This window comes from Zootoca vivipara, chromosome 4 (genome assembly GCF_963506605.1).
Source record: "Zootoca vivipara chromosome 4, rZooViv1.1, whole genome shotgun sequence".
NCBI lineage: Eukaryota > Metazoa > Chordata > Lepidosauria > Squamata > Lacertidae > Zootoca > Zootoca vivipara.
The window spans coordinates 100,852,013-100,865,405 of NC_083279.1; the positions used below are offsets into that span (position 1 = coordinate 100,852,013).

The 13,393-nt window shown below is 46.8% G+C and overlaps 1 protein-coding gene across 1 annotated transcript; it reads left to right on the forward strand.

Annotated features, from left to right (window-relative positions):
* Positions 1-376: 376 nt before the first annotated feature.
* LOC118085023 (olfactory receptor 52E4-like) lies at positions 377-7,931 on the forward strand. The gene is made up of 3 exons (XM_060274020.1): positions 377-397; positions 4,714-4,736; positions 7,004-7,931. Exons 1-3 carry the CDS (start codon positions 377-379, stop codon positions 7,929-7,931), a joined length of 972 nt encoding a protein of 323 aa, XP_060130003.1.
* Positions 7,932-13,393: the final 5,462 nt, after the last annotated feature.

Here is a 13,393-nt window from a genome sequence, read left to right on the forward strand (position 1 = left end):
AATACTAGAGGTGGAAAGATCTTGCTAGAGGTGGTAGATATTTGCAAAACAAATAAATCACTGGCATACAAATTCACTTGGAGATGTTTTATGTTTTTAGATTGCTCTTTGCTTCTTTACATGAAATTATGGCATTTTTGTGGGCACTTTACCCCAGCATATTCATTTTCATACATATTACTTGGCGGAAAATTGTACTGAAAGATATCTGTGTTTCAGTTCACATATAATTGTACTTTACTTCTTTCTTCTTCTTTTTTAATCACTTTTTGTCACAACAAATGTAACTGATCTGTGGAAAACACAACCTGAAGAAAGAGACAATACATGTTCTTTTGTAAGCGAGGAAAATCTTTAACAACAACAAAGACATATAATGTCAGAAAGTGTGGATTCAGTAGGTTTGCCTTTAAATGCAACCCAGAGTCAAGTTTCTCCCTCATCTTTACTTCTAGGGTGCTTGATCATTTCAGGGAATCTAGGTGAGCAGAGCAGAAGTTCAGCTCCCACCTTGTGCAGGCCTGTGAGATTGGAGGTGGTGGCATATGGAAGAAGAGAGCCAGGGAGCCTTGGGGTGGGTGGGGGGTGTCTTCTTCTGATAATCTGGAACTTATCTTGCTATTAACACAGCCCAAGGTGGCATCAACTATTTTTCTCAGTGGAATTGTATATTTATCTATTCATTTCATTTACAGGGCCACCCACCAATAACTTTTCCCTGGGGGGCTCGCAACAAAACACAGGTGAAATATAATGGGTGGTATTCATAGTAAAGGTAAAGGGACCCCTGACCATGAGGTCCTGTCGTGACCGACTCTGGGGTTGCGCCGCTCATCTCACGTTATTGGCCGAGGGAGCCGGCGTACAGCTTCTGGGTCATATGGCCAGCATGACAAAGCCGCTTCTGGCGAACCAGAGCAGCGCACGGAAACGCCGTTTACCTTCCGGCTGTAGCGGTACCTATTTTTCTACTTGCACTTTGACGTGCTTTCGAACTGCTAGGTTGGCAGGAGCAGGGACCAAGCAACGGGAGCCCACCCCATCGCAGGGATTCGAACCACTGACCTTCTGATCGGCAAGCCCTAGGCTCTGTGGTTTAACCCACAGCACCACCCTGTGGTATTAATAGTAGACTACTTGAAATCAAAGAACATGACTAGGCTAGACCCATTCATTTTGATGGGCATACACTGAGTAAACCTTAACTGAACACCACCCAAAGTATTCAGGTAGGTAGCCGTGTTGGTCTGACGTAGTCGAAATAAAAATGAATAAATAAAATAAATAGCCCAGTGGCACCTTAGAGACCAACTCAGTTTGTTCTTGGTATAAGCTTTCGTGTGCATGCTCACTTCTTCAGAAGTGTATCTGAAGTATCTGAAGAAGTGTGCCTGCACACCAAAGCTCATACCAAGAACAAACTTGTTGTTGTTGTTTAGTCGTTTAGTCGTGTCCGACTCTTCGTGACCCCATGGACCAGAGCACGCCAGGCACTCCTGTCTTGCACTGCCTCCCGCAGTTTGGTCAAACTCATGTTTGTAGCTTCGAGAACACTGTCCAACCATCTCGTCCTCTCTCGTCCCCTTCTCCTTGTGCCCTCAATCTTTCCCAACATCCAGGGAGTCTTCTCTTCTCATGAGGTGGCCAAAGTATTGGAGCCTCAGCTTCACGATCTGTCCTTCCAGTGAGCACTCAGGGCTGATTTCCTTCAGAATGGATAGGTTTGATCTTCTTGCAGTCCATGGGACTCTCAAGAGTCTCCTCCAGCACCATAATTCAAAAGCATCAATTCTTCGGCGATCAGCATTCTTTATGGTCCAGCTCTCACTTCCATACATCACTACTGGGAAAACCATAGCTTTAACTATACGGACCTTTGTCGGCAAGGTGATGTCTCTGCTTTTTAAGAAGCTGTCTAGGTTTGTCATTGCTTTTCTCCCAAGAAGCAGGCGTCTTTTAATTTCGTGACTGCTGTCACCATCTGCAGTGATCAAGGAGCCCAAGAAAGTAAAATCTCTCACTGCCTCCATTTCTTCCCCTTCTATTTGCCAGGAGGTGATGGGACCAGTGGCCATGATCTTGGTTTTGCGCTCTCCTCTTTCACCCTCATTAAAAGGTTCTTTAATTCCTCCAACTAAGAACAAACTTAGTTGGTCTCTAAGGTGCCACTGGGCTATTTATTTTATTTATTTATTTATTATTTCGACCACCCAAAGTATAATGACTAAAATCAGCAATAAATCACAGAAGACAGCAAAGCATTCCACCTTCCTTACAATCAGATGCAGCTTACCAAGGTCTGGTGATAAAGGGAGAAGCTGGCACAGATTCTCTCCTGGACAGAGCGCTGGGAGTGAGAGTGAGGTTGTGGGTCTCCTTTGTGTAGAAGCCTCCTTTGTAGAACCTGCAAGGAATCCCTTTGAGACAACACAGCTGGACTTGAGGAAGGGCAAGGCTCCTGGTGCCGATGTACAAGGACTTAGGGAATATTGTTGCTTAAGTTTCCAGAACAAAAAGCACAGTAGGTGTTGCAAGTATCGAAAGGAAAACACAACTGTGTTCTGTTCCCAAACAAACCCCACTGAGACCTGGGTTCAAGTCCCTCTGTCAGGGATTCAGCATGTGGCCTTGGGCAGATCTAACTAGTGCTTTTTTCTAATTTTTTAAAAAAGTTTAGGGGTACTCTCATTTTGACACAAGAAAATCACCATTTTATAGTTTAAATCAGGAAAAATAAAAACAGTAAATGGACAAAAGTACAAAGATTCACAAAATGTTTAGGGGTATGCGTACCCCTGCGTACCCCCCAGAAAAAAGCACTGGATCTAACCATCATCTTTTTTCTTTTACAAACATTTTATTGGTTTTGAATGAATCATAGAATCATAGAGTTGAAAGGGACCCCAAGGGACATCTAGTCCAACCCCTGCAATGCAAGAAACTCAGCTAAAGCATTCTTGACAGAATGAACCACGCACATCACGAATACAATAACAACAGTTATGTAGAAGTGTCCATGTACTGTTTGAGTAGGAACCAAGATGGGTGACCAGTGGAATGAATAAATGTTTATTCCCAGCATCTAGTGCAGGCATCCCCAAACTTTGGCCCTCCAGATGTTTTGGACTACAATTCCCATCTTCCCCAACCACTGGTCCTGTTAGCTAGGGATCATGGGAGTTGTAGGCCAAAACATCTGGAGGGCCGCAGTTTGGGGATGCCTGATCTAGTGCTTAAACCAAAGGGAAACACTATCTCCATATTGATGCAGTGGGAAGGGGGTGGGGTGGGGAAACTGCCTGTCCAAAGGAGGAGGAGGAGGAGGAGGAGGAGGAGGAGGAGGAGGAGGAGGAGGAGGAGGAGGAGGAGGAGTTTAGATTTGATATCCCGCTTTATCACTACCCTAAGGAGTCTCAAAGCGGCTAACAATCTCCTTTCCCTTCCTCGCCCACAACAAACACTCTGTGAGGTGAGTGAGGCTGAGAGACTTCAGAGAAGTGTGACTAGCCCAAGGTCACCCAGCAGCTGCATGTGGAGGAGTGGGGAAGTGAACCCGGTTCACCAGATTACGGGTCCACCACTCTTAACCACTATGTACACCACGCTGGCTGGGGTTGTTTCATTACCCCCATAACAACTCTGTTGTGTTGTGTCAAATGTCCATACAGGTTTATATGCCATCTTTGATCAATCCAGCCTGCAGTTGTTGGTCCACCCTGAAGTTCCAAATGCTTAATGGAATCATAGAATCATAGAGTTGGAAGGAGACCCCAAGGGTCACCCAGCCCAACCTCCTGAATTGTTGGAATCGCCGCTGAACAATCCCTGAAGGATGGTCCTCCAATCTCTGTTTTAAAACCTCTAACGAAGAAGATTCCACTACCTTCTGAAGGAGTCTGTTCCCCCATCAAACTGCTCTTACTGTCAGAAAGTTCTTCCAGATGTCTAGTTGGAATCTTCTTTCATGCCATTTGAATCCAACCCTCTGGAGCAGCAGGAAATAAACTTGCTCCATCTTCCATGTGACAGCCGTTCAGATAGTTGAAGATGGCTATCATATCCTCTTTTCCAGGTTAAATTTACCAAATTGCCTCAACCATTCCTTATAAGGCTTGATTTCCAGTTCCTTGGTCATCTTTGTTGCTCTCCTGGTATATACATTCCAGAGTTAGACAAAAAAGATTCATACACTTTCTGATCATGAAGTCCCTCCTGCTTCCATAAAAGATTGCCTATACATGATCATACCTGAGCTATCTGGAGTCAGTTATACTGAGGACCCCTCAACTGGATTCACAAAGGTTATTAGATGGGTCAGCATCACTCAATAAGGTCCAGAACAAAGAACAACCCCATGGATGTCCACCCCTTGTACTGGAGGTATTTGTTTTGATCACGAAAACCCAGAAATGGAATTAGTGGCGATTTCTGAGGACCTACAGTATTCCTCCATCTCTTCCATGTTTCTAAGGTTGCACACAGAAATGACATATTTATATTGTTCTGTATGTAATACTGTAATAGACTGCTTTAACAAATGATGGTCAAGTTTCTTTCCTAAATTTAATCACTGATTTTATCATATCTATGGCCTAATAAAATCTGGAACTTTTGATGCCATGTTACTCTGGGTTTCCAGTCCTGAAGAAGCAGGGATTTATTCAGAGGTGGTGACCCTTTTTCAGCCTCAGGACCACGTTTTCTTATCAAAAGCTTTCTGGGAGCCACATCCCAGAGGTCAGTGTGGCAAAATGGGTGTGGTCAGACATGTGCCCCTCTTCACCCAGGCAGCCAAGAACAATTACCATAGTTCCAAGACAGGTGGCAGCTGGATAAAATCACTTGGGGAGAGTGCAGAATGGGGCCAACGAGGGATGTGGCCTGGGCAGGGTCCTGAGGGCAAGACAGAGCTGCCAGGAGGCCTGTACAGTGGTACCTTTGGTTACGAATGCTTCAGGTTACGAACTCCGCTAACCCAGAAGTAGCTGCTTCTGGTTGTGAACTTTGCCCCAGAATGTGAGCGGAAATTGTGCACCGGAGGCACGTGCGCAGTGGGAGGCCCCGTTAGCGAAAGCGCGCCTGAGCATAAGAATGGTTACAGCTTAAGAACAGACCTCCAGAATGAATTAAGTTCGTAACCAGAGGTACCACTGTATTCAGTTTTCAGGTATGAGGTTCGGGGGGAGGGATTCTCCTTGTGGAGCTTCACACCAAATCCCCAATCAGTAGGACTTAATTCAGTTATGCATTACTGGACAGAGCCCAAAGAGTCTGTGAGACCATTTCTATTAGGACACAAAGTATACAGCATAGGCAAAATATGCATAATCTTAGCTGTCCATCCTTTACCCAACCACTTTCTGCTACCTCTGCACTTCACCATCTCTCAAAAATCCATAGTTCGTGAAAAACCCAACCCATTTGATTTTAGTATACTGTATGTGTCAGAACCCTCCTTGTACCTTATCTGGAGTTGTTTTCTCTTTAACAATCAGCCATTAATTTCCCCTTTAACTGGTTTTTACTAGTCTTGTGGTCAGTTTCCATTCTTGTGTATGTTACCCTGACCTCACTTAATAATGAGCCTAACCAGGGTCTTTTCTTCAGTCAAAACTTGCTGGAACTCAGTTCTGGCCCCTCTTGGGTTGGTGCCATTGCCATCCTAAGAAAACGAGGGAGGTGTTCTGAAACTCCCTTTTCTAGCAAAATAGCACTGGACCTAACAGTTGCCCTACCTCAGCTCCCCATTCTACAAAAAATAAAAATCTGACATTTTATATGCATCCATTCATACAGGTATCACATTGTTTTATTCTCTGGCTGCCAACCCACCTATCTGGTATTCCTGCCCTGCCCATTACAGGATTCTCTGTGATTTCCCTCTAACTGTGAAGCTGTTGTCTCTTTCAAGCTACCTTCTGTTCCACTATTCTAGAGTTTGCTGGATATGTAGAATGATAAAGAATCCTCAGCCTGGAGGTGGGATTTGGGTCACCTCTCCACAGCTCCCCTGACTCTGTAACCTTGGAAGAGATGCTTCAGGTCTGGGCAGTTTGGATGCCATGGGAATTGGGGTGGAACAAGGCTCTTTCTACAGTGAAACAACCCCCTGAGATGTCCACCCTAGTGTCTCCACAGAAACACTATAAATGCTGCTTTCTGGTCAGCCAAGTGGAGTCAGAGCTGAGAGATGCTCCTCCATCCACGATGCAGCTGCCAGTAGACCTTTGACTCTGTGGCTCAGCAGAGCACACCTTGCTGTGTTAATCTGTCAGAACAAAAGGTCCTATCAAGGTGAGTGGAAAGGAGGGGGAGTCATAGAATCATAGAATTGTAGAGTTGGAAGAGAGCACAAAGTGCTTCTAGTCCAATTCCCCACAATGAGGGACTTTTTTTGCCCAACATGGGGCCTGACCCTGAGATGAAGAGGCTGAGATGGGGAGGGAGGGGCGGTTGCTGGGAGCATTTTTTGAAGGGGGAGGAGAGCAAGTCACCTCTCCTTCCAAGGAAGCTTTGGGTGGGTGGTGGTGGAGGAATCAGGTTCCCCGCAGAGAAAGGCTGGTTTTGATGAAGGATACATTAGTGGGAAATGTGGAGGGGGGTGGGACACAACAGAAGAATATAGGACCATGTACAGGATGAGGAAAGTGGAGAGCCGCCACCCCCACCAGTTTTGTCAGACTAAATTGGCCCAATGAATTGATGGGTGGCAGGAGAGGAGCAGACAGGGAAGTTCCTCATCCGGCAGCGTGCAGACTGCTTTTTTCATTTTCTTTGTTCGGATGCAGGGACCTACACTCTGGCCAAATCCCCTCCACACAAACACACAATTGTTTTCTTAACATGTAACAGGATTGCTAGGCAAGGGTCTATATGTCCGTGAGGAACCATGGAGAAAAATGCTAGCCTGTTTTCTTCTTCTTGGCAGGGTCGCAGTGACTTGCACTCTGGCCAGGTCCAGGAGGAGAATGCCTCTTCCGAATGCCACCCACTTTTATTCCCCTACTTTCATCCTGCTGGGGGTCCCGGGGCTGGAGGCGCTCCACTCCTGGATCTCCATCCCCTTCTGTCTCGGCTACCTCGTTGCTCTCACGGGCAACTGCACCATCCTCTTCATCGTGAAGACAGAGCCAACCCTCCACCAGCCCATGTTCTACTTCCTCTCCGTCCTTTCGGCCATCGACCTGGGCCTCTCCACCTCCACTCTGCCCAAGATGCTGGCCATCTTCTGGTTTGGCCTTGGGGAGATCAGCCATGGGGCCTGCCTGGCTCAGATGTTCTTCATCCACAGCTTCACGGGGATGGAGTCTGTCGTGCTGCTAGCCATGGCCTTTGACAGGTACGTGGCCATCTGTGACCCTCTGAGATACACCACTATCTTGACCAAGGCCAGGGTAGCCTGGATGTGTGCTTCTGTTGTGCTGAGGACATTCCTACTTGTGCTGCCCATTGCCCTGTTGACTCTCCGCCTGCCCTTTTGCAGCGATCACATCATCGTTGCCCACACCTACTGCGAGCACATGGGCATTGCCAAGCTGGCCTGTGCCGACATCCGGATCAATATGATCTATGGCTTGTTCACTATTACCTTCCTCATGCTTGATGTGGTCTTCATTCTTTTGTCCTACGTGCTGATCTTGCAGTCTGTTTTCCGGCTCCCCTCCAAAGAGGCCCGGCTCAAATCCCTGGGCACTTGCGGTTCCCATGTGGCCGTGATTTGTGTCTTCTACACTCCTGCCTTCTTCTCCTTCCTCACCCACCGCTTTGGGCGCAACATCCCCCATTATGCGCATATCCTCATTGCCAACCTCTATGTCATTTTGCCCCCGGTGCTCAACCCCGTCATTTACGGCATCCGGACTCGGGAGCTGCGCAGCAGGATCCTGAAGTTCTTGTTCTCCAAAAGGGGGCCTTTGTCCAATGTCTCCTGATTATCCTGCCTTGCAGGGGGTTGCATTAGTTGACCCCCAGGGTCCCTCCCCACTCGATGATTCTATTTTGCATTCCTACAATCTGCTGAATGGGAATTATAACATATAACATGCTCTACGTAATCAGAATGTTTTGTAAGGCTGAGAGAGAAACCTGAGAAAGGTGTTGCTGCCAGTCAGTGTAGGCCATCCTGAGGTAGATGGATCCACAGTCTGATTCAGAGCTCTGCAGTTCTTTGCTCCTGGCAAGCTGGACTCTGGCCCAATTCACTGCAGCGCAATTTGGGGCATTGGATCAGGAGGGGCAAGAATTTTTCAACAATGTGCACCAGAGTTGTTGTTGTTGTTGTCGTCGTCGTCGTCATCCTGCCTTTCTCTATGACAGGGCACAGAAATGGCTCCTCTTTCTTGAATTGCCCCACAGACCTCATGGGACACCAAAGAAGATTGTTTTGCATTTCCTTATTTGCAGGAGGGCTGTTGCTAAAGCACATAACATGCCCTTCACACTTAGTTATGTACAGTATTAGGAATACAGGCATGAATTATTATTATTATTATTATTATTATTATTATTATTATTATTATTAGTGTTGTGTGTGTGTGTGTGTGTGTGTGTGTGTGTGTGTGTGTGTGTGTGTATTTGCAAACTACCCCAGTCCTTGGGCAGTGAGACTCCAGGGGTCCCAGTCCATATTTTTTTATTTACTCACATATTCAACCAGAGTGTAGGATGGAGGATGGAGGATGGAGGATCTCGCAGCATCAACACCCAAACAGATCTGGCTTCTGCATCTGTCATAGCTTTGGTTCCAGCACAGAGCAAGCCGGTCTCTGGGTTTCCCACAACTCTCTCTGGCTCTTGTTCTCCTACCTAGCAGCCTGGTGAGAGGGGGGGGGAGGATAGCCCCTTTAGCCTGGGTTGCCCCTTCCCTTTGCTGCAGCTCTTGCAACCCAACTCATTCTTTGGTGATGCTGAGGAGAAAACTCAAGTGGCCAGTGAAGGCCCTTGTCTTGCCAAGAAACTTGTAAAGAGATATTTACATTTATATATGAGGTTTGGGAAAGAAATAAAATGCTGTTAGAGTCAAAGACCCCATGGTGGATATCACCTGTAGAAGTAAAGGTAAAGGGGCCCCTGACCATCAGGTCCAGTCGTGTCCGACTCTGGGGTTGCGGCACTCATCTCACTCTATAGGCCGAGGGAGCCAGCGTTTGTCCGCAGACAGCTTCCAGGTCATGTGGCCAGCATGACTAAGCTGCTTCTGGCGAACCAGAGCAGCACACGGAAACGCCGTTTACCTTCCCGCCGGAGCGGTCCCTATTTATCTACTTGCACTTTGACATGCTTTTGAACTGCTAGGTGGGCAGGAGCTCACCCCGTTGCAGGGATTCGAACCGCCAACCTTCTGATCAGCAAGCCCTAGACTCTGCGGTTTAACCCACAGCGCCACCTGGGTCCCCTGACACATGTACAAGTATTAACTGTTAAAAAGTTAAACTGGAGGGGAGGAGGGCCACATACGAGGAAATTCTGATGAAATCAGATAGAGGGCGGAAATTAAAACCATATGAAGAAATAAAAGTGGTATTGACAGGATGGTTGCAATACCACCAGGTGAATGATGTATTGTTAAATGACATGAAATTAGGTTTGGGGGATAAAAGGTCCAAATTTCAAACAGAATTGTTGGAAGGCAGAGTGAAATTGTTGTCAAAGATGTATAATTTCTTGTTAGAATGGCACATGACAGATGAGTTGACAAAAGATGTGATGATAAAATGGGCAAAAGACTTTGGGTACAATATTGGATGTGATGCGTGGTTGAAACTGTGGAATGAAACATTGAAATTTACAGCATGTACCGCTTTGAAAGAAAATGTAATGAAAATGATGTATAGATAGTACTTAACGCCAGTTAAACTAGCTAAAATGTATAGAATGAGTAGCAAAGTTTGCTGGAAATGTAAAGATAAAGATGGTGAATTTTACCATATGTGGTGGACATGCGAAAAAGTAAAAAGATTTTGGGAAATGATATATAATGAACTGAAAAAATTTTTAGGTATACTTTTCCCAACAAACCTGAAGCTTTTCTATTGGGACTGTTAGGAGAGGAAATAGCAAAAAGAGATAAGAGACTATTAATGTATGCCACAACTGCGGCTAGGACTTTATTAGCCCAAAAATGGAAATCATTTTATTAGCCCAAAAATGGAAATCACAAGAGATACCGATGATTGAGGAGTGGCAGACGAAGATGATAGACTATGCAGAATTAGCAAAGTTGACCTGCGGGATCCGTGTCCAGGGAGATACAAAGTACCAAAGGGAACGGAGTAAATTCATTGACTCTATGGAGAAGAACTGTAGAAGTTTAAAGACACGTGGAGGACTGAAATAAATCCTACGAACTGGTTTTAACTAGATGGACTAAAAGGAACTGTGAGATAAGGTTAAGCAATAAAGCCGAATGGCGGGAGGGAGGGTAGTCACAGCTCGGCAGAGCGAATTGAATTGAGAGGAGGAGATAAGAGAATTTGTATTTTCTTTTTGTTGTTGTTTATGTGTTGTTTATATGGAAAATTGAATAAAAATTATTGGGGGGGGGGATAAAGAGAGATTTACATTTCCCTGTTTCCCAGCCAAGTTAATCACAGCCTTTTGCCTTCATCTGGGTTTGTTCTTTCTGGAATGGCTACCTGTCTGGCACTCAGGTAACAGGAGGCCAGGGATTATGACTCAGGCATAAGGGCTGCTGAGTAGCTGAGCTCACCTGTCTCTATGAATCTCTGAAGTTTCCCCAGTGAGCCAGTCCATAGATACAGTGATCAGTGAATTGTGACATTTGGAATTGTGGAGCAGAGTCCCTTTGAATAGATAGGAAGAAACTGGGATGAAGTGTTTTGTGGGGACAAATGACAAAAGTGATTGTGCTGATTTTGGTGGTGGGCTGCATGTGCATGAGATCTGCTGGAGGGGCAGCCCCCCCCCATACATAAATTCCTGCAACAAGCTGAGATTCCTGCATTGCTGGGGGTTGGACTAGATGACCCTGGGATCCCCTCTTATCTCTCCACTCCTGAATTCGAGGAGGAAGTTCTCCTGCAAAGTCTTTTTCCCTGCAAGCTGTTCCTCTGGTTTACGGCTAGGGTTGCCAGACTCAATAGAGGACAGGACTTCTGTGCCTTTAATTGCCCTGCTCTCTTTTGAGTCTGGAAACCCTAAAGAGAAACCAGCAGACCCTTTGCTTGGAAATTAAACAAAGGGCCTGCTGGTTTCTTTCAGGTTTCCAGACTCAAAAGAGAGCAGGGCAATTAAAGGCACAGAAGTCCTGTCCTCTATTGAGTCTGGCAATCCTAAACAAAGCATATGGGGAAAGCTTAATAATATAAGAAGCTCAGAGTCCAACCAAGAGCCTCACCCCCAAAAGGATATCTGGGCATTGGCGTAGGCAAAGGGGCAGTTGCCCCCCTAAATCCATTAAAAAAATAATAAAAAGCCGAGGTTCTGCCAAGCGAGAGAGGGCTGAGCTGGGTGGACTCGGCTTTGCAAGGGTTAAAGGGAAACGAGCTGTCTTCCTAGAGAGGACAGGAAGCAAGGGGGATTCCCAGGTCCTCCCGAGCCAAGGCCCCTCCCTCCCTCCCCAGTCCTCCTTTCCTGCTTTGGTGTCTCTCCTGCAAGGGCTGCAATCGCTGTCCCTTCACTCCTGGGATGATCGGGTGAGTCTCCTCTTCCTCTCTCTCTCTCTCTCTCTCTCTCTCTCTCTCTCTCTCTCTCTCTCTCTCTCTCTCTCTCTCTCTCTCTCTCTCTCTCTCTCTCTCTCTCTCTCTCTCTCTCTCTCTCTCTCTCTCTCTCTCTCTCTCTCTGCAGCAGGGGAGTGATCCCCCCTCCCCCTCCCCACCCCTCCCCACCCCTTCTCTACATAAGTGCCTGGGGACTCCCATTTCACTGTATCTGAAGAAGTGTGCATGCACACGAAAGCTCATACCAAAATAAAAACTTAGTTGGTCTTTAAGGTGCTACTGAAGGAATTTTTTTATTTTAGAAGGAAGGAAGAAAAGGTGGGAGAGAAAGGCCAGGAATAAAGAGAGGGGTCCCAGCCCATAGTCTGGCTGCTGCATTGCAAACCAGTTTCCCAGTCGTCTCCAAGGGCAGCTCCACACGGAGGCCACTGCAGCAATCCCCTCGCATCCAGAGCATGGCATCCCACGACCACATCCTCTCCGGAAATGGGCACTGCTACTCACTGAGCCTCCAGGGACCTTGGCAATAATAATAATAGTAATAATAATAATAATAATAATAATTTATTATTTGTACCTTGCCCATCTGTCTGGGTTTCCCCAGCCACTCTGGGCGGTTTCTAACAAAAATTTAAAATCTGGCTGTGTGTGTGTGTGTTAAGCTATCTAATAGAATAATAATAATTAATAGCCCTCCTAAATTTAAAGAGAGCTGTCTTTGGCCTCAGGCGGTTGGCCAGATACATACCTGGCCCTCAGAGCAAAGAAAAAGGGACCCCACCCCAGGAGTCTGTATGGGGAATGGCAGAGAGTCCAAGTGCTAGAAAATGAGTCAGAAGCAGGGGAGTGGGGGGGGGAAGCAACTCCTGAGGACCCCCAGGTGAGGACCCCCACTAGAGCCAAGCATCCCTTTTTCACAAGATACAAATGACTCCCTTGTCAGTCAGTTCTGACTTTATGCATTGACTGGAAGGCAGGAGAAACCAGGCTGGTTCATTTCCCAGAAATCCCTTCAGTTGCTTCCACATTTTGCGTTGTAATCGTCCAGCCCTGGTTCCTAGGAAGACTTATCCATGATTGCGCAGGGATCCTGTTGCTTCTTCTGACCTACAAATTCTGTAACAGAACAATGTATTTGCTTTGTAGGATTTGCTAGAGCTTCTCATTAAGACAGACAGAACTTGGCAGAAGAGCAAAGGGTTCCTTCTGATCTCTTAGAGGCTTCCTGAGAGCAGAGATGGATGAGCGAGACTCATCAGGCCCAGGAGCAGGAAGAGGCCATGCCATCCAAACTGGGAGCAGTGGGGGATTCTGGGAAAACCCAGTGCAGAAGATCCAGGATGAGGAGGACACCCTCCGCTCGGAGGTGCAGAGCCAGCAGTTGAGGCGGTTCTGCTGCCAGGAGGCCAAAGGACCCCGAGAGGTTTGCAGCCGACTCTACCACTTTTGCCACCAGTGGCTGAAGCCAGAAAGGCACACGAAAGCTGAGATGCTGGACCTGGTGATCTTGGAGCAGTTCCTGGCTGTCCTTCCCCCGGAGATGGAGAGCTGGGTGAGGGAATGCGGAGCGGAGACCAGTTCCCAGGCGGTGGCCCTGGCCGAAGGTTTCCTCCTGAGTCAGGCAGAGGAGAAAAAGCAGGTGAGAGAGACTTTCCTCTGGATACTCCCAAGGGGCTCCAAACAGGACAGAGAACATCCCATGATGGTCTACTGGT

Coding starts and splice junctions, on each gene's coding strand:
- LOC118085023 (XM_060274020.1), top strand. CDS start 377: ATGTCAGAAAGTGTGGATTCA. Junction 398..4,713: donor TGTCAGAAAGTGTGGATTCA/GTAGGTTTGCCT, acceptor TCTTATCAAAAG/CTTTCTGGGAGCCACATCCC. Junction 4,737..7,003: donor TCTGGGAGCCACATCCCAGA/GGTCAGTGTGGC, acceptor CTTTTATTCCCC/TACTTTCATCCTGCTGGGGG.